Consider the following 27,695-nt stretch of genomic DNA (forward strand, 5'->3'; position numbering starts at 1 on the left):
CTCTGGCTGTAAAGAGTCCACCGTCCAAATGGTCTGGTATAGTGTCCACAAGTCCAACGGGTAGGTCCTCACGCATTTCGCTGTCTCCCAGGGGCAGCTTTATCAAAGGTGGATACTCTCTACCAGTCACCCCTTATATAGGGCTCATGATTGATTTGTCTTACATCACCTGTCTGCAATCTTACTTACATATAAATTAAATCAAAATCCAAATTTCAAAAACATCGCAAGTCAGAGACTGGAGATGCCGGTCGTGTGATCTCCAGTCACGTGATCGCGGGATAAACTGGGAATACTGATGATGGGACATGTGACTGTAGTAGTCTGAGTCAGCATTGTTTTTAATATTTTTAATGTGTATTACACTATTCTGATTGCTTCAATTATTTAGCATTTTCATTATCTTTTAATGTATTAAATTACTGATTGATCTTCACACCTGTCTGCATAGATTTATTAATAGCGCTGTCAGTGGTACTTCTGGTACAACGGTTTTCTGTTTAGTTTGGATTGACTATCCAATTTTAGACAGCTGCTCAGGTAAACCAGCTCTATCGAGCGCGAGGTACACCCACTCCTTCGAGTGAGGGGAATCTTTAAACCAATTGCTACAATACACATAGTCAATACCACGCTGCTGATATGAGCTGTTTTTCCAGTTTTGAGAATAGGACCACTAGGAGGCAAACCTATCTTTCCAAGTGGGGGGAAGGGGATAAAGAATGTTCAAATATGACTAAAGATGAAAATCCAGTATTAAAAGGAGATTTTTAGAAACTGGAAGATCTTAAAAAAATGGAAACAAAAAACTGGTTAGATGCTGTTAATTTACAGAAATATTTAGATGCTAAAATGATCCCTAGAGGGCTGCGTATTACTAAACCATCTATCTTTGGTGATAATAAAGATTACCAAGACAAATGGGAGAATATTCTAGACGAGTGCTCATATGCATTAATAGAACTGGTGATCAAATATAGGGATGAGAAAGTAAAAGCATTAGAAAAAGATATATGGTGCGCTGGAAACTGTGCCTTGCTGAACCATCGCCAGGGAATCATTCAATACCACCTCCAGAATTGGTAACTATTTGTGGAAAGACAGTCGCTTGCATTTGGCTTAGGAAAATTAAGATCCACCAACCACTGGATATATAAATATTGTGTCCCTACCAGATCTCTACTTGGATACTTTACACTCAGCATTGTTTTTAATGTGTATTACACTATTCTGATTGCTGCAATTTAGCATTTTCATTATCTTTTAATGTATTAAATTACTGATTGATCTTCACACCTGTCTGCATAGATTTATTAATAGTGCTGTCAGCAGTACTTCTGGTACAACGGTTTTCTATAGCAGTCATCCAGCCAGTAGTCTCATTATTATCCCTGTGTCGCAACATCCCTTCTCTTTCACAGCACTAACTACTACAGATGATGGCCAGCGGAGGGACACAAATTAAGGAACAGGACCCTGCCAAACCATAATAAGTTTTGAAGTTCACACAGGGTCTATTAAAACGAGGTCCTAGTAAGGAAAATGTTTTAATGTAGCGGTTCCCAAACTCTTCCTTAAGGACCCCCAACAGTTCACGGGTTCCAAGTCTCCTCACAGAATCACAAGTTATATAATTAGCTCCACCTGTGGATCTTAAAATGTGTGTCAGTAAGTAATGAACACCTGTGGACCTGAATTGGTATCACGTTAGCTACCACAACTAACACTGATGATTATATTGTTTTTAATAAGATTTTACTTACCGATAAATCTATTTCTCGTAGTCCGTAGTGGATGCTGGGACTCCGTCAGGACCATGGGGAATAGCGGCTCCGCAGGAGACAGGGCACAAAATTTAAAAGTTTGACCACTAGGTGGTGTGTACTGGCTCCTCCCCCTATGACCCTCCTCCAAGCCTCAGTTAGGATACTGTGCCCGGACGAGCGTACACAATAAGGAAGGATTTTGAATCCCGGGTAAGACTCATACCAGCCACACCAATCACACCGTACAACTTGTGATCTGAACCCAGTTAACAGTATGACAAACGTAGGAGCCTCTGAACAGACGGCTCACAACAATAACAACCCGATTTTCTTGTAACAATAACTATGTACAAGTATTGCAGACAATCCGCACTTGGGATGGGCGCCCAGCATCCACTACGGACTACGAGAAATAGATTTATCGGTAAGTAAAATCTTATTTTCTCTGACGTCCTAGTGGATGCTGGGACTCCGTCAGGACCATGGGGATTATACCAAAGCTCCCAAACGGGCGGGAGAGTGCGGATGACTCTGCAGCACCGAATGAGAGAACTCCAGGTCCTCCTTAGCCAGGGTATCAAATTTGTAGAATTTTACAAACGTGTTCTCCCCTGACCACGTAGCTGCTCGGCAGAGTTGTAATGCAGAGACCCCTCGGGCAGCCGCCCAAGATGAGCCCACCTTCCTTGTGGAATGGGCCTTGACAGATTTAGGCTGTGGCAGGCCTGCCACAGAATGTGCAAGTTGAATTGTGCTACAAATCCAACGAGCAATCGTCTGCTTAGAAGCAGGAGCACCCAGCTTGTTGGGTGCATACAGTATAAACAGCGAGTCAGATTTTCTGACTCCAGCCGTCCTTGAAATATATATTTTCAATGCTCTGACAACGTCCAGCAACTTGGAATCCTCCAAATCGCTAGTAGCCGCAGGCACCACAATAGGCTGGTTCAGGTGAAACGCTGAAACCACCTTAGGCAGAAAGAGAGGACGCGTCCGCAGTTCTGCCCTGTCCGAATGGAAAATCAGATATGGGCTTTTATACGATAAAGCCGCCAATTCTGACACTCTCCTGGCTGAAGCCAGGGCCAGTAGCATGGTTACTTTCCATGTAAGATATTTCAAATCCACCGATTTGAGTGGCTCAAACCAATGGAATTTGAGAAAATCCAAAACTACATTAAGATCCCACGGTGCCACTGGGGGCACAACCGGGGGCTGTATATGTAGTACTCCTTTTACAAAAGTCTGGACTTCAGGAACTGAAGCCAATTCTTTCTGGAAGAAAATCGACAGGGCCGAAATTTGAACCTTAATGGACCCTAATTTGAGGCCCATAGACAATCCTGTTTGCAGGAAATGTAGGAATCGACCCAGTTGAAATTCCTCCGTCGGGGCCTTCCTGGCCTCACACCACGCAACATATTTTCTCCAAATGCGGTGATAATGTTGTGCAGTCACCTCCTTCCTGGCTTTTACCAGGGTAGGGATGACCTCTTCCGGATTGCCTTTTTCCCTTAGGATTCGGCGTTCAACCGCCATGCCGTCAAACGCAGCCGCGGTAAGTCTTGGAATAGACACGGTCCCTGCTGAAGCAGGTCCCGTCTTAGAGGTAGAGGCCACGGATCTTCCGTGAGCATCTCCTGAAGTTCCGGGTACCAAGTTCTTCTTGGCCAATCCGGAGCCACGAGTATCGTTCTTACTCCCCTTTGCTGTATAATTCTCAGTACTTTTGGTATGAGAGGCAGAGGAGGAAACACATACACTGACTGGTACACCCATGGTGTTACCAGAGCGTCTACAGCTATTGCCTGAGGGTCTCTTGACCTGGCGCAATACCTGTCCAGTTTTTTGTTGAGGCGGGACGCCATCATGTGCCCTCCTGCTTCTTGTGCAGCCCTGTCTGTTTACGTGGGCGACTGCCGTGATGTTGTCCGACTGAATCAACACCGGCTGACCCTGAAGCAGAGGTTTTGCCAGGCTTAGAGCATTGTAGATTGCTCTTAGCTCCAGTATATTCATGTGAAGAGACGTCTCCAGGCTTGACCACACGCCCTGGAAGTTTCTTCCCTGTGTGACCGCTCCCCAGCCTCTCAGGCTGGCATCCGTGGTCACTAGGACCCAGTTCTGTATGCCGAATCTGCGGCCCTCTAACAGATGAGCACTCTGCAACCACCATAGCAGAGACACTCTTGTCCTTGTGGACAATTTTATCCGCTGATGCATCTGCAGATGCGATCCGGACCATTTTTCGTGCATGGAATCTGCCGAATGGAATCGCTTCGTAAGAAGCTACCATTTTTCCCAGGACTCTTGTGCATTGATGCACAGATACTTTTCCTGGTTTTAGGAGGTTCCTGACTAGATCGGATAACTCCCTGGCTTTCTCCTCCGGAAGAAATACCTTTTTCTGAACAGTGTCCAGAATCATCCCTAGGAACAACAGACGTGTCGTCGGGATCAGTTGGGATTTTGGAAAATTCAGAATCCACCCGTGTTGTTGGAGCACTACTTGGGTTAATGCTACTCCGACCTCCAGCTGTTCTCTGGATCTTGCCCTTATCAGGAGATCGTCCAAGTAAGGGATAATTAAGACGCCTTCTCTTCGAAGAAGGATCATTTCGGCCATTACCTTGGTAAAGACCCGGGGTGCCGTGGACAATCCAAACGGCAGCGTCTGAAACTGATGACAGTTTTGGACCACGAACCTGAGGTACCCTTGGTGTGAAGGACAAATTGGAACATGAAGGTAAGCATCCTTGATGTCCAAGGACACCATAAAATCCCCTTCTTCCAGATTCGCTATCACTGCTCTGAGTGACTCCATCTTGAACTTGAATTTTTGTATGTACAGGTTCAGAGATTTTAGATTTAGAATCGGTCTTACCGAGCCGTCCGGCTTCGGTACCACAAATAGCGTGGAGTAATACCCCTGTCCCTGTTGTAGGAGGGGTACCTTGACTATCACCTGCTGAGAATACAGCTTGTGAATGGCCTCCAATACCGTCGCCCTGTCGGAGGGAGACGTTGGCAAAGCAGACTTTAGGAAACGGCGAGGAGGGGACTTCTCGAATTCCAACCTGTAACCCCGAGATACTACCTGCAGGATCCAGGGGTCCACCTGCGAGTGAGCCCACTGTGCGCTGAAATGTTTGAGGCGACCCCCCACCGCCCCTGAGTCTGCTTGTAAGGTCCCAGCGTCATGCTGACGCCTTTGTAGAAGCCGGGGAGGGCTTCTGCTCCTGGGAAGGAGCTGCTTGTTGCAGTCTCTTACCCTTTCCTTTGCCTCGGGGCAAATAGGAATGTCCTTTTGCTCGTTTGTTCTTATAGGAACGAAAGGACTGCGGCTGAAAAGCCTGCGGCTTTTACTGCTGGGAGGTGACCTGGGGTAAAAAGGTGGATTTTCCGGCCGTTGCCGTGGCCACCAGATCCGATAGACCGACCCCAAATAATTCCTCCCCCTTATACGGCAATACTTCCATATGTCGTTTGGAATCCGCATCACCTGACCACTGGCGCGTCCATAAACTTCTTCTGGCAGATATGGACATCGCACTTACTCTTGATGCCAGAGTGCAAATATCTCTCTGTGCATCTCGCATATAAAGAAATGCATCCTTTAACTGCTCTATAGTCAGTAAAATACTGTCCCTATCCAGGGTATCAATATTTTCAGACAGTGACTCCGACCAAGCCACGCCAGCACTGCACATCCAGGCTGAGGCGATTGCTGGTCTCAGTATAACACCCGTATGTGTGTATATACTTTTTAATGTATTCTCCAGCCTCCTATCAGCTGGATCCTTGAGGGCGGCCGTATCAGGAGACGGTAACGCCACTTGCTTTGATAAGCGTGTGAGCGCCTTATCCACGCTAGGAGGTGTTTCCCAGCGCACCCTAACCTCTGGCGGGAAAGGGTATAATGCCAATAACTTCTTTGAAATTAGCAGTTTTCTATCTGGGGTAACCCACGCTTCATCACACACTTCATTCAGTTCCTCTGATTCAGGAAAAACTATCGGTAGTTTTTTCACACCCCACATAATACCCCTTTTTGTGGTACTTGCAGTATCAGAGATATGCAAAGCCTCCTTCATTGCCGTGATCATATAACGTGTGGCCCTACTGGAAAATACGTTTGTTTCTTCACCGTCGACACTGGATTCAGTGTCAGTGTCTGGGTCGACCGACTGAGGTAAAGGGCGTTTTACAGCCCCTGACGGTGTCTGAGACGCCTGGACAGGTACTAACTGGTTTGCCGGCTGTCTCATGTCGTCAACCGACTTTTGTAGCGTGCTGACACTATCCCGTAATTCCATAAACAAAGCCATCCATTCTGGTGTCGACTCCCTAGGGGGTGACATCACCATTACAGGCAATTGCTCCGCCTCCACGCCAACATCGTCCTCATACATGTCGACACACACGTACCGACACACAGCAGACACACAGGGAATGCTCTGATAGAAGACAGGACCCCACTAGCCCTTTGGGGAGACAGAGGGAGAGTTTGCCAGCACACACCCAAGCGCTATAAATATATATAGGGACAACCTTAATAAGTGTGTTCCCTTTATAGCAGCTCAAATATTATAAATATCGCCAATAAGTGCCCCCCCTCTCTGTTTTTACCCTGTTTCTGTAGTGCAGGGGAGAGTCCTGGGAGCCTTCCTCGCAGCGGAGCTGGGCAGGAAAATGGCGCTGTGTGCTGAGGAGAATAGGCCCCGCCCCCTTTTCGGCGGGCTTCTTCTCCCGTTTTTTTTGGAACCTGGCAGGGGTTAAATACATCCATATAGCCCCAGGGGCTATATGTGATATATTTTAGCCAGAATAGGTATATTACATTGCTGCCCAGGGCGCCCTCCCCAGCGCCCTGCACCCTCAGTGACCGCTGGTGTGAAGTGTGCGGAGAGCAATGGCGCACAGCTGCAGTGCTGTGCGCTACCTCATGAAGACTGAGACGTCTTCTGCCGCCGGTTTCTGGACCTCTTCTCTATTCGGCATCTGCAAGGGGGTCGGCGGCGCGGCTCCGGTGACCCATCCAGGCTGTACCTGTGATCGTCCCTCTGGAGCTAGTGTCCAGTAGCCTAAGAAGCAAATCCATCCTGCACGCAGGTGAGTTCACTTCTTCTCCCCTAAGTCCCTCGTTGCAGTGAGCCTGTTGCCAGCAGGACTCACTGAAAATAAAAAACCTAACAAACTTTTTCTAAGCAGCTCTTTAGGAGAGCCACCTAGATTGCACCCTGCTCGGACGGGCACAAAAACCTAACTGAGGCTTGGAGGAGGGTCATAGGGGGAGGAGCCAGTACACACCACCTAGTGGTCAAACTTTTAAATTTTGTGCCCCGTCTCCTGCGGAGCCGCTATTCCCCATGGTCCTGACGGAGTCCCAGCATCCACTAGGACGTCAGAGAAAATATAATACAGATATATATATATATATATATATATATATATATACATATACACACATACACACACACATACATATACAGGTTGAGTATCCCATATCCAAATATTCTGAAATACGGACTTTTTTTTTAGTGAGAGTGAGATAGCGATATCGTTTTTTGATGGCTCAATGTACACAAACGTTGTTTAATACACAAAGTTATTAAAAATATTGTATTAAATGACCTTCAGGCTGTGTGTGTATAAGGTGTATATGAAACAGAAATGCATTCAGTGCTTAGACTTGGGTCCCATCGCCATGATATCATTATGGTATGCAATTATTCAAAAATACGATATCCAAAATACTTCTGGTCCAAAGCATTTTGGATAATGTATGTATGTATGTATGTATGTATGTATGTATGTATGTATGTATGTATGTATGTATATATATACATACATACATACATACATACATACATATAATTTTACTCACTGGTAAATCTATTTCTCGTAGTCCGTAGTGGATGCTGGGACTCCGTCAGGACCATGGGGAATAGCGGCTCCGCAGGAGACTGGGCACAACTAAAGAAAGCTTTAGGACTACCTGGTGTGCACTGGCTCCTCCCACTATGAACCTCCTCCAGACCTCAGTTAGGATACTGTGCCCGGAAGAGCTGACACAATAAAGAAGGATTTTGAATCCCGGGTAAGACTCATACCAGCCACACCAATCACACCGTATAACTCGTGATACTATACCCAGTTAACAGTATGAAATATAACTGAGCCTCTCAACAGATGGCTCAACAATAACCCTTTAGTTAGGCAATAACTATATACAAGTATTGCAGACAATCCGCACTTGGGATGGGCGCCCAGCATCCACTACGGACTACGAGAAATAGATTTACCGGTGAGTAAAATCTTATTTTCTCTGACGTCCTAAGTGGATGCTGGGACTCCGTAAGGACCATGGGGATTATACCAAAGCTCCCAAACGGGCGGGAGAGTGCGGATGACTCTGCAGCACCGAATGAGCAAACTCTAGGTCCTCCTCAGCCAGGGTATCAAACTTGTAGACTCTTGTAAAAGTGTTTGAACCCGACCAAGTAACAGCTCGCCAATTTTGTAAAGCCGAGACCCCTCGGGCAGCCGCCCAAGAAGAGCCCACTTTCCTCGTGGAATGGGCTTTTACAGATTTAGGGTGCGGCAGTCCAGCCGCAGAACGCGCAAGTTGAATCGTGCTACAGATCCAGCGAGCAATAGTCTGCTTAGAAGCAGGAGCACCCAGCTTGTTGGGTGCATACAGGATAAATAGCGAGTCAGTTTTCCTGACTCCAGCCATCCTGGAAACATATTTTTCAGGGACCTGACCACGTCCAGTAACTTGGAATCCTCCAAGTCCCAAGTAGCCGCAGGCACCACAATAGGTTGGTTCACATGAAAAACTGATACCACCTTAAGAAGGAATTGGGAACGAGTCCTCAATTCCGCCCTATCCATATAAAAAAATTAGATAAGGGCTTTTGCATGATAAAGCCGCTAATTCTGATACACGCCTGGCCGACGCCAAGGCCAACAGCATGACCACTTCCCACGTGAGGTATTTTAGCTCCACAGATTTAAGTGGCTCAACCCAATGCGACTTCAGGAAATCCAACACCACGTTGAGATCCCACGGTGCCACTGGAGGCACAAACGTGGGCTGACTATGCAGCACTCCCTTAACAAAAGTCTGAACTTCAGGCAGTGAAGTCAGTTTTATTTTTGAAGAAAATCGATAGAGGCGAAATCTGGACCTTAATGGAACCCAATTGTAGGCCCATAGTCACTCCTGACTGTAGGAAGTGCAGAAATCGACCTAGCTGAAATTCCTCCGTTGGGGCCTTCCCGGCCTCACAGCACGCTACATATTTCCGCCATATGCGGTGATAATGGTTTGCGTTCACTTCTTTTCTAGCCTTAATTAGCGTAGGAATAACTTCCTCCGGAATGTCCTTTTCCTTCAGGATCCGGCGTTCAAACGCCATGCCGTCAAACGCAGCCGCGGTACGTCTTGGAACAGACAGGCCCCCTGCTGCAGCAGGTCCTGTCTGAGCGGCAGAGGCCATGGGTCCTCTGAGATCATTTCTTGGAGTTCTGGGTACCAAGCTCTTCTTGGCCAATCCGGAACAATGAGTATAGTTCTTACTCCTCTCCTTCTATTATTCTCATTACCCTGGGTATGAGAGGCAGAGGAGGGAACACATACACCGACTGGTCCCCCCACGGTGTTACCAGAGCGTCCACAGCTATCGCCTGAGGGTCCCTTGACCCCTTGACCTGGCGCAATATCTTTTTAGCTTTTTGTTGAGGCGGGACGCCATCATGTCCACCTGTGGCCTTTCCCAACGGTGTACAATCATTTGGAAGACTTCTGGATGAAGTCCCCACTCTCCCGGGTGGAGGTCGTGTTTGCTGAGAAAGTCTGCTTCCCAGTTATCCACTCTGGGAATGAACACTGCTGACAGTGCTAACACATGATTTTCCGCCCATCGGAGAATCCTTGTGGCTTCTGCCATCGCCATCCTGCTTCCTGTGCTGCCCTGTTGGTTTACATGAGCGACCGCCGTGATGTTGTCTGACTGGATCAGCACCTGCCGGTGTTGAAGCAAGGGTCTAGCCTGACCTAGGGCATTGTAAATGGCCCTTAGTTCCAAAATATTTTTTGTGTAGGGAAGTCTCCTGACTTGTCCATAGTCCTTGGAAGTTTCTTCCCTGTGTGACTGCCCCCCAGCCTCGAAGGTTGGCATCCGTGGTCACCAGGACCCAGTCCTGTATGCCGAATCTGCGGCCCTCTAGAAGATGAGCACTCTGCAGCCACTACAACAGCGACACCCTGGCCCTTGGAGACAGGGTTATCCGCCGATGCATCTGAGAATGCGACCCGGACCACTTGTCCACCAGATCCCACTGGAAGATCCTTGCATGGGACCTGGCGAATGGAATTTCTTCGTAAGAAGCTAACATCTTTCCCAGGGCTCGCGTGCATTGATGCACCGACACCTGTATTTGTACTAGGAGGTCTCTGTCTAGAGACGACAACTCCTTGGACTTCTCCTCCGGGAGAAACCCTTTTTTTCTTGTTCTGTGTCCAGAACCATACCCAGGAACAGTAGACGCGTCGTAGGAACCAGCTGCGACTTTGGAATATTCAGAATCCAGCCGTGCTGTTGTAGCACTTCCCGAGATAGTGCTACTCCGACGAACAACTGCTCCCTGGACCTCGCCTTTATAAGGAGATCGTCCAAGTACGGGATAATTATTGGTAAATACCCTTGGTGCAGGGGACAGACCAACGGCAACGTCTGGAATTGGTAATGACAATCCTGGTGAGGAGGGTAAATAGGGACATGCAGGTAAGCATCTTTGATGTCCAGTGATACCATGAAATTCTCCAGGCTTGCAATAATCGCCCTGAGCGATTCCATTTTGAACTTGAACCTTCGTATATAAAAGTGTTCAAGGATTTAAATTTTAGAATGGGTCTCACCAAACAGTCTGGTTTCGGTACCACAAACATTTTGGAATAGTAACCCCGGCCTTGTTGAAGGAGGGGTACCTTGATTTCACCTGCTGGAAGTACAGCTTGTGAATTGCCACCAGTACTACCTCCCTTTCTCCGAGGGCAGCAGGCAAGGCTGATGTGAGGTAACGGCGAGGGGGAGTCGCCTCGAACTCCAGCTTGTATCCCTGTGATACTACTTACAGAACCTAGGGATCCACCTGTGGGCAAGCCCACTGGTCCCTGAAGTTCCCGAGACGCGCCCCCACCGCACCTGTCTCCACCTGTGGAGCCCCAGCGTCATGCGGTGGACTCAGAGGAAGCGGGGGAAGATTTTTGATCCTGGGAACTGGCTGTCTGGTGCAGCTTTTTCCTTCTTCCCTTGTCTCTGTGCAGAAAGGAAGCGCCTTAGACCCGCTTGCTTTTCTGAAGCCGAAAGGACTGTACCTGAAAATACGGTGCTTTCTTAGGCTGTGAGGAAACCTGAGGTAAATTTTTTTCTTCCCAGCTGTTGCTGTGGATACGAGGACGCAGAGACCATCCCCAAACAATTCCTCACCCTTATAAGGCAGAATCTCCATGTGCCTTTTAAAGTCAGCATCACCTGTCCACTGCCGGGTCTCTAATACCCTCCTGGCAGAATGGACATTGCATTAATTCTGGATGCCAGCCGGCAAATATCCCTCTGTGCATCCCTCATATATAAGACGACGTCTTTAAAATGCTCTATGTTAGCAAAATATTATCCCTTTCTAGGGTATTTTATCTGACAGGGTATCAGACCACGCTGCAGCAGCACTATTCATGCTGAGGCAATTGCAGGTCTCAGTATAGTACCGGAGTGTGTATATACAGACTTCAGGATAGCCTCCTGCTTTTTATCAGCAGGCTCCTTCAAAGTGGCCGTATCCTAAGACGGCAGTGCCACCTTTTTTGACAAACGTGTGAGCGCCTTATCCACCCTAGGGGATATCTCCCAACGTGACCTATCCTCTGGCGGGAAAGGGTACGCCAGCAGTAACTTTTTAGAAATTACCAGTTTCTTATCGGGGGAACCCACGCTTCTTTACACACTTCATTCACTCATCTGATGGGGGAACAAAACACTGGCTGCTTTTTCTCCCCAAACATAAAACCCCTTTTATGTGGTACTTGGGTTCATGTCAGAAATGTGCAACACATTTTTCATTGCAGAGATCATGCAACGGATGTTCCTAGTGGATTGTGTATATGCCTCAACCTCGTCGACACCGGAGTCAGACTGTGTGTCGACATCTGTGTATGCCATCTGAGGTAACGGGCGTTTTTTGAGCCCCTGATGGCCTTTGAGACGCCTGGGCAGGCGCGGGCTGAGAAGCCGGCTGTCCCACAGCTGTTACGTCATCCAGCCTTTTATGTAAGGAGTTGACATTGTCGGTTAATACCTTCCACCTATCCATCCACTCTGGTGTCAGCCCCACAGGGGGCGACATCCCATTTATCGGCCTCTGCTCCACCTCCACGTAACCTTCCTCATCCAACATGTCGACACAGCCGTATCGACACACCGCACACACACAGGGAATGCTCTGACTGAGGACAGGACCCCACATGAGGACAGGACCCCACAAAGTCCTTTGGGGAGACAGAGAGAGTATGCCAGCACACACCAGAGCGCTATATAATGCAGGGATTAACACTATAACTGAGTGATTATTCCCCCAATAGCTGCTTGTATACACATACTGCGCCTAAATTTGGTGCCCCCCCTCTCTTTTTAACCCTTTGAGCCTGAAAACTACAGGGGAGAGCCTGGGGAGCTGTCTTCCAGCTGCACTGTGAAGAAAAAATGGCGCCAGTGTGCTGAGGGAGATAGCCCCGCCCCTTTTTCGGCTGACTTTCCCCCCGCTTTTTTCATGGATTCTGGCAGGGGTAATTTATCACATATATAGCCCTGGGGACTATATATTGTGATGATTTGCCAGCCAAGGTGTTTATATTGCCCTCAGGGCGCCCCCCCCCCCCAGCGCCCTGCACCCATCAGTGACCGGAGTGTGAGGTGTGCATGAGGAGCAATGGCGCACAGCTGCAGTGCTGTGCGCTACCTTGTTGAAGACAGAAGTCTTCTGCCGCCGATTTTCCGGAACACTTCTTGCTTCTGGCTCTGTAAGGGGGCCGGAGGCGCGGCTCCGGGACCGACCATCGAGGTGGGGTCCTGTGGTCGATCCCTCTGGAGCTAATGGTGTCCAGTAGCCTAAGAAGCCCAAGCTACCACCAGTTAGGTAGGTTCGCTTCTTCTCCCCTTAGTCCCTCGCTGCAGTGAGTCTGTTGCCAGCAGATCTCACTGTAAAATAAAAAACCTAAAATATACTTTCTTTCTAGGAGCTCAGGAGAGCCCCTAGTGTGCATCCAGCTCAGCCGGGCACAAGATTCTAACTGAGGTCTGGAGGAGGGTCATAGTGGGAGGAGCCAGTGCACACCAGGTAGTCCTAAAGCTTTCTTTAGTTGTGCCCAGTCTCCTGCGGAGCCGCTATTCCCCATGGTCCTTACGGAGTCCCAGCATCCACTTAGGACGTCAGAGAATTATATATATATATATATATATATATATATATATATATACATATATATACATACATATATATACATACATACATATATATATATATATATATATACACACATACATACACATATATATATACATATACATACATACATACATACATACATACATACATACACACTGCTGTGGTGCCCGGCACTCCTGGTCCTCAATGAATCAACAGCCTGGGTGCCCTCCGTAGCAGAATAGGTATAGTGAGGGGAAAAAAATGGCGTCACTCCAGGTCACAATTCCATTCCAACGTTTCGGGGCCCATAGCCCCTTTGTCAAGGTGTGAACAAGTGCCCGAGCCAAGGCACCCATAAGAATCCCTATTCTCTGCGATTTTTAACATGGTAGTAATAGAACGAGTCAAGTGTAGTGATCATCATTCACAGGAGCACAGACACTTATTACACGCTTGCACAGGATCACTTTATTGCACGCACCACTTTTTGGTATACAGTATACGAATTGGAGCAGACTGTGGACATGGAGTTATTTAACCCCTGTGACCATAGGGATATATCTGGGAACTATACTCCAATACAGTCCAAAGGAGACACATTCAGCTTTAATGAGGGGGATGCAGAGAGGCTATTATTTAAAGACCAACTCCCTGATGCAGATTTTCAACTGGATGCTCAGGATACATTCCACCAGCTACTAAAACTGAAAAAAATAAATAAATAATATATATATATATAAATATATATATATATATATATATATATATATATATATTTATTTATTTCCTAATGCATGGGATTTCTTGGTCACAATACCATCGTGAGCAGATGATCCCCAGGGGCTTTAGGATAAAGAATGTACCGACACTGGGTAGGTACAACCCAGAATTGTGCCGTAAATGGACAGCCATACTCAATAAATGTAGTCTGTATTTAGTCCTGCTTGTAGTGGAGGTGAGTCGCGAATTAAAATCCACCAGAAAAAAAAATAACAACGTCCTTTGAAAGTGAAAATCTAAAGACGCTCCAAGAAGACCCTACCAAGGATTGGATGAAAAAACTCCAAACCCAGTGTGACCTGTACAAAAAAAGAACTGATTAGGTTCAAAAGGAACAAACATCTCATAGTGAAGAGCAACTATGAAGATAATCAGGTCTACAAGTGGTTAATGGGGGGAGATACAGAAAAAACGGGATGTGGATACACCTTTAAGAGGGATTGGAGAAGGGATGGAGTAAGCAAACTCAGCTAGCTACTCCTCAAATAGTGACAGTGAGTTTGCTATACCCGACTTAGATGACATCACCACCCCAGGTGCTATCCCTTTAGGAGGGACGCAGGTCAAGACCAAAGAACCAAGAGGGCGCCCATCCGTAGAGGGGGCCAAAACAAGAGACTACAGAAGCCGTGCAGCCAAGAACAAAATGTGATCTTTAACCTTTTGTCTAGAACTTTCACACCTACTGAGGTCAAGGTCCTCAACAAGGGGCTTTCTTATATACCGACCAACAGACACGATGCTTTTACGTGGAAACAATCTACATAAATGCTCGCGTAAGCTGAGCCTACAAGAATATTTTCAAGACCATAAAGACACGCAAATCAGCACGACGGTGTTAGATAAGTTCTTAGCGCCCCGCTCGTCTTCAACGTTTGACCCGCAATCATCCAACCACTCATTAAAAACCTTTACACGTCTTTTAGATAATTCTGTGACACGGTATACTAACACCCCTACCCAACAGAGAACTAATTTGTCCAAGGAGGAAAGAGATGCCCTGAAGGACTTAAGCAATTATAGAGATGTGATCTTCCGACAGGCGGATAAGGGAGGAGGCTTAGTAATTCAGAATTTAAAGGATTACCGTGATGAAATCTACAGGCAGCTAGCAGAGCCAACACAAAAATTTAAATTAGAGCTTGATAAAATTCTGGAAGAAGCCAAAAAGAGAGGACCTGATCTCCACAAAAGTACATGAAGCACTGACACAGAAGTTTCCAGTAGTGCCAGTCCTCTTTACAACCCCCAAAATCCACAAGGATGGAAAAAAGCCTCCTGGCAGACCGATCATCTCGGCAAGAGATTCTTTATACCAGCCGATCTCACAATTTCTGGACTGTGTGTTGCAGCCACTTGTAGTACGGCAACCTATCTTCATAAAGGACACTACCGAATTTCTGTTAAGGCTTGAGAAAGTAGGCAAGGTTCCACCTAACACACAGATGTGTGTAATGGATGTCTGCAACCTTTACACTAGCATCCCTCACTCGGAGGGATTGCAGGCTACAAGAGAATTCCTAGAGGATGAGAATATGACGGCTGTGGATAAGGAGCTATACATGCATCTCCTGTACCTCACATTGCATAGGAACTACTCCTATTTGACGGGAAGTATTACCTTCAACAAAACGGGTGTGCGATGGGCAGTAGCATAGCGCCGGCGTACGCTAACGTATTTATGTTCAAGGAGGATAGAAGACTATTCTTTGAAAACAGAGACATAGCCCAACACATTACTATATTGCCGTTTTATAGATGTATTCATGCTGTGGACAGGAGGAGCTGAGCTGTTTAAAAGCACGATGGAAGATATTAATATGAAAGCGACCTGCATAAGATTTGCGTACCAGAACGACACTGAAACTATGAATTACCTTGGTGTCGGTGAGCATCAGTAACAGCTTAATTGCTACAACATTGTACACTAAGTCCACAGACAAGAATACACTGTTGAGGGCTGACAGCCATCACCCGCAACCCCTTATTAGGGGACTGCCGAGATCCCAACTGATGCGAACAGCGAGAATCCATAGTGATCGCAATACGTTAGAAACAGAGCTAAATAAAGCAGTAGAAAGGTTTGCAGAGCGGGGCTATGATCCAGTGAGATTACAAGAGCAAAAACGTGAAGTTCTTCTAGAGAGGAACACTCATCTGACAAAAGTAGAGAGAGACTCCAAGGAAGTGATTCCATGGAAAGTAAGTTTAGCACTTCAAGTCCAGTGGTTCAAAGAGCCACTAAAGCATTGTGGCCCATAGTGGCAGGTGATGACAAACTGAGATGCTTCAAATCTAAAAGACCTATGAGTTGCTTCACGAGAGGGAGAAACATCAAAAATACCCTAGTGCACTCAGATATCACGGGCTTCGGGAATACTCCACCCCCTAATTTTCTGTCCAAAGCACCGGGGTGTTATAAGTGCCTCGGGTGCACCACTTGCAAGTACATGGTGACAGGAACCATGTTTAAACATCCTAAAAAAGAACAGACCTTCAGTATCCGCCATGTGTTGACCTGCACCACGACCCATGTAATCTACCTCATCACGTGTCCATGCGGGTAGGGATACGTGGGAAAAACAACTATGGACTTGAGGCAGAGGATGGCACTACATAGGTTGGCGATATTAGCAGCAAATAAACATGGAAGATCAGACCAACCTGTGGCTCAACATTTTGTGGACAAACCACCAGTTAAGTGCATTAAAACACATGATCATAGACCATGTCCCGAAAAGCCTGAGAGGGGGGACAGGAACGGTAAACTACTGAAGATGGAAGCCCGGTGGATTTTCAAACTGGAGACGATACAACCAAAAGGCCTCAATGAGCAGATCCTATGGAACTCACTGGGGAGAAATTGAATATACAGAACTAATGATATGAGCGGACTACATATTACACTAGATATATAGTAGAGAATTATAGGGTGATGGGCTGTAGTTTCTATACTTCTTCCAACTAGGGATATTGGTGATGGGCATAAGATTAGATCCAAGCTGTAATTTACGGGTCTTATGTATAGTTTAGACGCCGTGAGGATCTGTAGGGGTATGGAGGCCATAGGATGTGTTTAATGGTTACAGGAGATTAATTGAGATATCATGCTAGGTGACCCCAAGTGGGTGATCACCAGTGTGGTTAAATATATGTTTAATATGCAATGATCAGTAGTATTAATTATATACCAATACTCCATTAGTATACATAGGATATTGTGTGTAGACATCCGTAGATAGTGCGCAACACCCGTACCTATGTCACGATCACTGTACTGTTTTGCAGAGCCCGGCATGCAAGCACAATGCAAAGTGGCTTAGGTTGCTACGGCGACCGAGCCAGGAACCAAGCGCAGAGTCATGGCAACGGGATGCCGGAAACTGGTAGGCAGCGCGGGTGACGTAGACCTCGCGAGACGCCAGAAACCCCTGGGCCCCAGAGCAGCAGACGGCGCGGGCAATGCTCCTCCTCACTGGTGGTAATCCTACACTTTATAAGGTATAGGGATACACTTTGCACTTGTTCACACGTTGAAAAAGGGGCTACGGGCCCCGAAACGTTGGAATGGAATTGTGATTTCTTGCACATTTAAACAAGACCTGGAGTGACGCCATTATATTTAGAGGTGTGTGTGTGTATGTATGTGTGTGTGTAATAAAAATATATATATATATATATATATATATATATATACACATATACACACACACATCTATATACACATACCATACTACTTAGAGATTCTGGTTCACAGGAGACTCCTACCTTATTAGTACCGCACATCTGGTTCTCTCGTAGAATTTCTATACACGTCCGTAAAGTCATCAATGACTGGTTGATGTTTCCTATAGAGAGAGTGACAATGTTCCACAACAGGAGTTAATATTGGCTTCATTTTTCTATATGTCCAATACATAATTCTGCAAAACCAAAGTATAAACTATTCAGATCTCACCTGCTTCCCGTAGCCTGTTGCCCTCGGCCTTTGTGCGGTTTGTTCTCTCACTTCCTGCCAAATCTACAAGGGAGAGCTGGCTCACTGTGACTTGCTCCTTTTCCTACACAAACCACAGACATTTAAAAAGGATTAATCCTTTTCATTGTTAGATTACATTAAGAGAAAACAGACATCATTAACATGGTTACAAATGTATACATTTTTTTCAATTTCATATGTCTACTTGAGACTTACCCATTTATTATGCATTGTTAACAGGTTAGACAGAAAAGATGAACATAATTCAAAAGTAGGACAACCCTTTTAAATATACTTCCATCTAGTTAAAGATGACAGTTAAATAGAATAATTATGCTGTTGTATACTGCAGTCCCCACAAAACTATATATCCCTGCCAAATCCGGTGGAAATTAAAAGCAGCAAGCAGGCTTTTAGAATCATTCAGGTAATTGCCTCTAGAATCTCCTTGACCCTCAAGATGACTGTTACAACAGCCCCGTCATCAAATGCACTCAACGTAATGTACGGCGCAAAATACGCCAACGAACATCCGCATGGCGTTAGTTTCTGCTTGATACATTTTAGTAGACACAGCACCAGCGAAAGATATTAAGTCAAATTCCATTGAGTCAGCCAAGAGTGCTACAGGATCCCGTTTCCTGGAGCAAAGAAATCAGAACCTTGAGATGCCATCAGGCAGATATCCAGCAAACCACACTGGACCACTGCAGCAGACCTTGGCAGATAGCCTGCAGTTTCAGCATACTTATGGCCAGGGACCACTCGCTAGGGGAGCAAAAAGCCTTATAACTGAAACTAAAGACCCACAGCCTCCCCAGCCCTTGAGACTGGTGTCAATCACCAGAATCTAGTCCCAAATGATGAACTGATGGTCCTCACGTAAATGTCTGGAATCCAGCCACCAGGGGAGGGACAGACGAGCTCGAGGGGAGACAGATGACCTAGGAAAGGTGGAGATGTGACCAAACCCACTTAAACAGATCATAGAAATGAAATAGTCTAAACCAGGGGTGGGCATTTATTTCAGCTGAGGGGCCACTTGACATTTCCTGTCAGTATCCGAGGGCCACATACAAAATAGCAGCTCGCCCCACTTGCCAAAAATATAGGGACGTGGCTTCATGTGGAAGGGGTGTGGGCAAAAAATAATACAGATTCCTATTAGGCTGCACAATAGTCTCCATTATTCAAATTGCGCCACTTACACACATTACACCAGGTAGAGCCCCTTTTACACACATTACGGCAGGTAGAGAGCCTTTTTACACAGTAACATTTTATTTAGGATAATTATTGTGCAGCAAGCAAATTATCCAGTGTCTTATGGCCCCTGGGGAAAGGGGTGACACGGTGACAGAACACGGTGGGGGTGACACGGTGACAGAACACGGTGGGGGTGACACGGTGACAGAACACGGTGGGGGTGACACGGTGACAGAACACGGTGGGGGTGACACGGTGACAGAACACGGTGGGGGTGACACGGTGACAGAACACGGTGGGGGTGACACGGTGACAGAACACGGTGGGGGTGACACGGTGACAGAACACGGTGGGGGTGACACGGTGACAGAACACGGTGGGGGTGACACGGTGACAGAACACGGTGGGGGTGACACGGTGACAGAACACGGTGGGGGTGACACGGTGACAGAACACGGTGGGGGTGACAGAACAGGGGGGGGTGACAGTGACAGAACACGGTGGGGGTGACACGGTGACAGAACATGGGGGTGTGACACAGTGACAGAACACGGGGAGGGGGGGTGACAGTGACAGAACACGGGTGTGTGACACGGTGACAGGACACGGTGGAGGTGACACTGACAGAACACGGGGAGGGGGGGTGACAGTGACAGAACACGGGTGTGTGACACAGTGACAGAACACGGGGAGGGGGAGTGACAGTGACAGAACACGGATGTGTGACACGGTGACAGAACACGGGGAGGGGGGGTGACACGGAGACAGAACACGGGGAGGGGGGGTGACAGTGACAGAACACGGGGAGGGGGGGGTGACAGTGACAGAACACGGGGAGGGGGGGTGACAGTGACAGAACACGGGGAGGGGGGGTGACAGTGACAGAACACGGGGAGGGGGGGTGACAGTGACAGAACACGGGGAGGGGGGGTGACAGTGACAGAACACGGGGAGGGGGGGTGACAGTGACAGAACACGGGGAGGGGGGGTGACAGTGACAGAACACGGGGAGGGGGGGTGACAGAACACGGGGAGGGGGGGTGACAGAACACGGGGAGGGGGGGTGACAGAACACGGGGAGGGGGGGTGACAGAACACGGGGAGGGGGGGTGACAGAACACGGGGAGGGGGGGTGACAGAACACGGGGAGGGGGGGTGACAGTAACAGAACACGGGGAGGGGGGTGACAGTAACAGAACACGGGGAGGGGGGTGACAGTGACAGAACACGGTGGGGGTGACAGTGACAGAACACAGATGTGTGACACGGTGACAGAACACGGGGGGTGTGACAGTGAAAGAACACGGGGAGGGGGGATGACAGAACACAGTGGGGGTGACAGTGACAGAACACGGGGGGTGTGACATGGTGACAGAACACGGGGGGTGTGACATGGTGACAGAACACGGGGAGGTGACAGTGACAGAACACGGGGGGGGGGGTGACAGTGACAGAACACGGGGAGGTGACACAGTGACAGAACACGGGGAGGTGACACAGTGACAGAACACGGGGAGGTGACACAGTGACAGAACACGGGGAGGTGACACAGTGACAGAACACGGGGAGGTGACACAGTGACAGAACACGGGGAGGTGACACAGTGACAGAACACTGGGAGGTGACACAGTGACAGAACACGGGGAGGTGACAGTGACAGAACACGGGGAGGTGACACAGTGACAGAACACGGGGAGGTGACACAGTGACAGAACACGGGGAGGTGACACAGTGACAGAACACGGGGAGGGGGGGTGACACGGAGACAGAACACGGGGAGGGGGGGTGACAGTGACAGAACACGGGGAGGGGGGGTGACAGTGACAGAACACGGGGAGGGGGGGGTGACAGTGACAGAACACGGGGAGGGGGGGTGACAGTGACAGAACACGGGGAGGGGGGGTGACAGTGACAGAACACGGGGAGGGGGGGTGACAGAACACGGGGAGGGGGGGTGACAGAACACGGGGAGGGGGGGTGACAGAACACGGGGAGGGGGGGTGACAGAACACGGGGAGGGGGGGTGACAGTAACAGAACACGGGGAGGGGGGTGACAGTAACAGAACACGGGGAGGGGGGTGACAGTGACAGAACACGGGGAGGGGGGTGACAGTGACAGAACACGGTGGGGGTGACAGTGACAGAACACAGATGTGTGACACGGTGACAGAACACGGGGGGTGTGACAGTGAAAGAACACGGGGAGGGGGGATGACAGAACACAGTGGGGGTGACAGTGACAGAACACGGGGGGTGTGACATGGTGACAGAACACGGGGGGTGTGACATGGTGACAGAACACGGGGAGGTGACAGTGACAGAACACGGGGGGGGGGTGACAGTGACAGAACACGGGGAGGTGACACAGTGACAGAACACGGGGAGGTGACACAGTGACAGAACACGGGGAGGTGACACAGTGACAGAACACGGGGAGGTGACACAGTGACAGAACACTGGGAGGTGACACAGTGACAGAACACGGGGAGGTGACACAGTGACAGAACACGGGGAGGTGACACAGTGACAGAACACGGGGAGGTGACACAGTGACAGAACACGGGGAGGTGACACAGTGACAGAACACGGGGAGGTGACACAGTGACAGAACACGGGGAGGTGACACAGTGACAGAACACGGGGAGGTGACACAGTGACAGAACACGGGGAGGTGACAGTGACAGAACACGGGGAGGTGACACAGTGACAGAACACGGGGGTGTGACAGTGACAGAACGCGGGGGGGTGACGGTGACAGAACGCGGGGGGTGTGACATAGTGACAGAACACGGGGAGGTGACACAGTGACAGAACACGGGGGGTGTGACATAGTGACAGAACACGGGGGGGGTGATAGTGACAAAACATGGGGGGGGTGACAGTGACCAGGGCCGGTTCTTGCCCTTGCGGCGCCCCGGGCAAAAGTCAGGGGCGTGGCTTAACATGGGGGCGTGGTCAGTCACGCCCCCCATTTGTAGCGCCGCTGGAAAAAAGAAAAAAAAATAAGATTTTACTTACCGATAAATCTATTTCTCGTAGTCCGTAGTGGATGCTGGGACTCCGTAAGGACCATGGGGAATAGCGGCTCCGCAGGAGACGGGGCACAAGAATAAAAGCTTTAGGATCAGGTGGTGTGCACTGGCTCCTCCCCCTATGACCCTCCTCCAAGCCTCAGTTAGGATACTGTGCCCGGACGAGCGTACATAATAAGGAAGGATATTGAATCCCGGGTAAGACTCATACCAGCCACACCAATCACACCGTACAACTTGTGATCTGAACCCAGTTAACAGTATGATAAAACGAAAAGGAGCCTCTGAAAAGATGGCTCACAACAATAATACCCCAAATTTTTGTAACAATAACTATATACAAGTATTGCAGACAATCCGCACTTGGGATGGGCGCCCAGCATCCACTACGGACTACGAGAAATAGATTTATCGGTAAGTAAAATCTTATTTTCTCTGACGTCCTAGTGGATGCTGGGACTCCGTAAGGACCATGGGGATTATACCAAAGCTCCCAAACGGGCGGGAGAGTGCGGATGACTCTGCAGCACCGAATGAGAGAACTCCAGGTCCTCCTCAGCCAGGGTATCAAATTTGTAGAATTTTGCAAACGTGTTTGCCCCTGACCAAGTAGCTGCTCGGCAAAGTTGTAAAGCCGAGACCCCTCGGGCAGCCGCCCAAGATGAGCCCACTTTCCTTGTGGAATGGGCTTTTACCGATTTTGGCTGTGGCAGGCCTGCCACAGAATGTGCAAGCTGAATTGTACTACAAATCCAACGAGCAATCGTCTGCTTAGAAGCAGGAGCACCCAGCTTGTTGGGTGCATACAGGATAAACAGCGAGTCAGATTTTCTGACTCCAGCCGTCCTGGAAACATATTTTCAGGGCCCTGACAACGTCAAGCAACTTGGAGTCCTCCAAGTCCCTAGTAGCCGCAGGTACCACAATAGGTTGGTTCATGTGAAATGCAGAAACCACCTTAGGTAGAAATTGAGGATGAGTCCTCAATTCTGCCCTGTCCGAATGAAAAATTAAGTAAGGACTTTTATATGATAAAGCCGCCAATTCTGACACACGCCTGGCTGAAGCCAGGGCTAACAGCATCGTCACCTTCCATGTGAGATATTTGAAGTCCACAGTGGTGAGTGGTTCAAACCAATGTGACTTTAGAAAACTCAACACAACATTGAGATCCCAAGGTGCCACTGGAGGCACAAAAGGAGGCTGTATATGCAGTACCCCTTTTACAAATGTCTGAACTTCAGGCATTGAAGCCAGTTCTTTCTGGAAGAAAATCGACAGGGCCGAAATTTGAACCTTAATGGACCCTAATTTTAGGCCCATAGATAGTCCTGTTTGCAGGAAATGGAGGAAACGACCCAGTTGGAATTCCTCTGTAGGGGCCTTCTTGGCTCACACCACGCAATATATTTTCGCCAAATGCGGTGATAATGTTTTGCGGTTACGTCCTTCCTGGCCTTGACCAGGGTAGGGATGACTTCATCAAGAATGCCTTTTTCCCTCAGGATCCGGCGTTCAACCGCCATGCCGTCAAACGCAGCCGCGGTAAGTCTTGGAACAGACAAGGCCCCTGCTGGAGCAGGTCCTTTCTCAGAGGTAGAGGCCACGGTTCGTCCGTGAGCATCTCTTGAAGTTCCGGGTACCAAGTCCTTCTTGGCCAATCCGGAACCACGAGTATAGTTCTTACTCCTCTCCTTCTTATGATTCTCAGTACCTTTGGTATGAGAGGCAGAGGAGGGAACACATACACTGACTGGTACACCCACGGCGTTACCAGGGCGTCCACCGCTATTGCCTGAGGGTCCCTTGACCTGGCGTAATATCTGTCTAGTTTTTTGTTTAGACGGGACGCCATCATGTCCACCTTTGGTTCTTCCCAACGGTTTACTATCAGGTGGAAGACTTCTGGGTGAAGTCCCCACTCTCCCGGGTGGAGGTCGTGTCTGCTGAGGAAGTCTGCTTCCCAGTTGTCCACTCCCGGAATGAACACTGCTGACAGTGCTATCACATGATTTTCCGCCCAGCGAAGACTCCTTGCAGCTTCTGCCATTGCCCTCCTGCTTCTCGTGCCGCCCTGTCTGTTTACGTGGGCGACTGACGTGATGTTGTCCGATTGGATCAATACCGCCTGACCCTGAAGCAGGGGTTTCGCTTGACTTAGGGCATTGTAAATGGCCATTAGTTCCAGAATGTTTATATGAAGAGATGCTTCCATGCTTGACCACAAGCCCTGGAAATTTCTTCCCTGTGTGACTGCTCCCCAGCCTCTCAGGCTTGCATCCGTGGTCACCAGGATCCAATCCTGAATGCCAAATCTGCGGCCCTCTAGTAGATGAGCACTCTGCAGCCACCACAGAAGAGACACCCTTGTCCTTGGCGACAGGGTTATCCGCTGATGCATCTTAAGATGCGATCCGGACCATTTGTCCAGTAGATCCCACTGAAAAGTTCTTGCATGGAATCTTCCGAATGGAATCGCTTCGTAAGAAGCCACCATTTTTCCCAGGACCCTCGTGCACTGATGCACTGACACCTGGCCTGGTTTTAGGAGAGTCCTGACTAGCTCGGATAACTCCCTGGCCTTCTCCTCCGGGAGAAACACCTTTTTCTGGACTGTGTCCAGAATCATTCCTAGGAACAGTAGACGTGTCGTTGGAATCAGCTGCGATTTTGGAATATTTAGGATCCACCCGTGCTGACGTAAAACTACCTGAGATAGTGCTACTCCGACTTCTAACTGTTCCCTGGACCTTGCCCTTATCAGGAGATCGTCCAAGTAAGGGATAATTAAGATGCCTTTTCTTCGAAGAAGAATCATCATTTCGGCCATTACCTTGGTAAAGACCCGAGGTGCCGTGGACAACCCAAACGGCAGCGTCTGAAACTGATAATGACAGTCTTGTACTACAAACCTGAGGTACCCTTGGTGAGACGGGTAGATTGGGACGTGGAGATAAGCATCCTTGATGTCCAGAGACACCATATAGTCCCCTTCTTCCAGGTTTGCTATCACCGCTCTGAGTGATTCCATCTTGAATTTGAACCTCTTTATGTAAGTGTTCAAGGATTTCAGATTTAAAATTGGTCTCACCGAGCCGTCCGGCTAAGGTACCACAAACAGCGTGGAATAATACCCCTTTCCCTGTTGTAGGAGGGGTACCTTGATTATCACCTGCTGGGAATACAGCTTGTGAATGGCTTCCAAAACTGCCTCCCTGTCGGAGGGAGACTTTGGTAGAGCAGACTTCAGGAACCGGCGAGGGGGAAACGCCTCGAATTCCAGTTTGTACCCCTGCGATACTACCTGTAGAATCCAGGGGTCCACTTGCGAGTGAGCCCACTGCGCGTTGAAATTCTTGAGACGGGCCCCCACCATGTCTGAGTCTGCTTGTAAAGCCCCAGCGTCATGCTGAAGACTTGGCAGAAGCAGGGGAGGGCTTCTGCTCCTGGGAAGCGGCTGCATGGTGCAGTCTTTTTCCCCTTCCTCTGCCCCGGGGCAGGAAGGAATGGCCTTTAGCTCGCTTGTACTTATGGGAACGAAAGGACTGAGTTTGAAAAGACGGTGTGACCTGGGGTAAAAAGGTGGATTTTCCAGCCGTTGCCGTGGCCACCAGGTCCGATAGACCAGCCCCAAATAACTCCTCCCCTTTATACGGCAATACTTCCATATGTCGTTTGGAATCCGCATCGCCTGACCACTGTCGCGTCCATAACGCTCTTCTGGCAGAAATGGACATAGCACTTACTCTTGATGCCAGGGTGCAAATATCCCTCTGTGCATCACGCATATATAGTAATGCATCCTTCAAATGCTCTATAGTTAACAGTATATTGTCCCTATCCAGGGTATCAATATTTTCAGTCAGGGAATCCGACCACGCGACTCCAGCACTGCACATCCAGGCTGAAGCGATTGCTGGTCGCAGTATAACACCAGTATGTGTGTATATACTTTTAAGAATATTTTCCAGCCTTCTATCTCCTGGTTCTTTGAGGGTGGCCGTATCAGGAGACGGTAACGCTACTTGTTTAGATAAACGTGTGAGCGCCTTATCTACCCTAGGGGGTGTTTCCCAACGCGTCCTAACCTCTGACGGGAAAGGATATAGTGCCAATAATTTTTTAGAAATTAGCAGTTTTTTGTCGGGGGAAACCCACGCTTTATCACACACCTCATTTAACTCATCTGACTCAGGGAAAACTATTGGTAGTTTTTTCACACCCCACATAATACCCTTCTTTGTGGTACTTGTAGTGTCAGAAATGTTCAATGCCTCCTTCATTGCCGTGATCATGTAACGTGTGGCCCTACTGGACATTACGTTTGTCTCCTCACCATCGACACTAGACTCAGTATCTGTGTCTTGGTCTGTGTCGACCCACTGAGGTAACGGGCGTTTTAGGGCCCCTGACGGTGTCTGAGACGCCTGGACAGGCACTAATTGATTTGCCGGCTGTCTCATGTCATCAACCGTTCTTTGCAAAGTGCTGACATTATCACTTAATTCTTTAAATACGATCATCCAGTCAGGTGTCGACTCCCTAGGGGGTGACATCACTAACCCAGGCAATTGCTCCGCCTCCACATCATTTTCCTCCTCATACATGTCGACACACACGTACCGACACACAGCACACACACCGGGAATGCTCTGATAGAGGACAGGACCCCACAAGCCCTTTGGAGAGACAGAGGGAGAGTCTGCCAGCACACACCAAGCGCGCTATATATATATATATATATATATATATATATATATATATATATATATATATATATATACACACACACACACACACAGGAATAACCTTATATAAGTGTTATTCCCTTATAGCTGCTGTTTATATAATTTTTAGCTGCCAATAGTGCCCCCCCCTCTCTTTTTTACCCTGATTCTGTAGCAAGTCTGCAAGGGAGAGTCAGGGAGCCGTCCTTCCAGCGGAGCTGTGAGGGAAAATGGCGCTTGTGTGCTGAGGAGATAGGCTCCGCCCCTTCACGACGTCCTGATCTCCCGCTCTTTTCTGTAAAAATGGCAGGGGTTAAACTACATCCATATAGCCCAAGAGCTATATGTGATGTATTCTTTTGCCAACCTAAGGTATTATCTGTTATATTGCGTCTCAGGGCGCTCCCCCCCAGCGCCCTGCACCCTCAGTGACCGGAGTGTGAAGTGTGCTGAGAGCAATGGCGCACAGCTGCGGTGCTGTGCGCTACCTTAGTCTGAAGACAGGATCGTCTTCTGCCGCCGATTTCACCGGACCTCTTCGCTCTTCTGGCTCTGTAAGGGGGCCGGCGGCGCGGCTCCGGGACCCATCCAGGCTGAACCTGTGATCGTCCCTCTGGAGCTAATGTCCAGTAGCCTAAGAAACCCAATCCACTCTGCACGCAGGTGAGTCCGTTTCTTCTCCCCTTAGTCCCACGATGCAGTGAGCCTGTTGCC

General features: G+C 48.5%; 1 protein-coding gene across 8 annotated transcripts in view; it reads right to left on the reverse strand.

Moving 5' to 3' along the window:
• KIF23 (kinesin family member 23) overlaps positions 1 to 27,695 on the reverse strand; it is a 140,747-nt gene that overhangs the window by 25,038 nt on the left and 88,014 nt on the right. For all 8 annotated transcript variants that reach the window (XM_063925513.1, XM_063925507.1, XM_063925508.1 and 5 more), the window contains 2 exons: positions 17,995 to 18,097; positions 17,805 to 17,884 (listed from right to left, as the gene is read on the reverse strand). In XM_063925513.1, coding sequence (XP_063781583.1) covers positions 17,805 to 17,884; positions 17,995 to 18,097 — 183 coding nt within the window. The remainder of the gene's footprint in view (positions 1 to 17,804; positions 17,885 to 17,994; positions 18,098 to 27,695) is intronic.

This window comes from Pseudophryne corroboree, chromosome 6 (genome assembly GCF_028390025.1).
Source record: "Pseudophryne corroboree isolate aPseCor3 chromosome 6, aPseCor3.hap2, whole genome shotgun sequence".
In the NCBI taxonomy this organism is placed as follows: Eukaryota; Metazoa; Chordata; class Amphibia; order Anura; family Myobatrachidae; genus Pseudophryne; species Pseudophryne corroboree.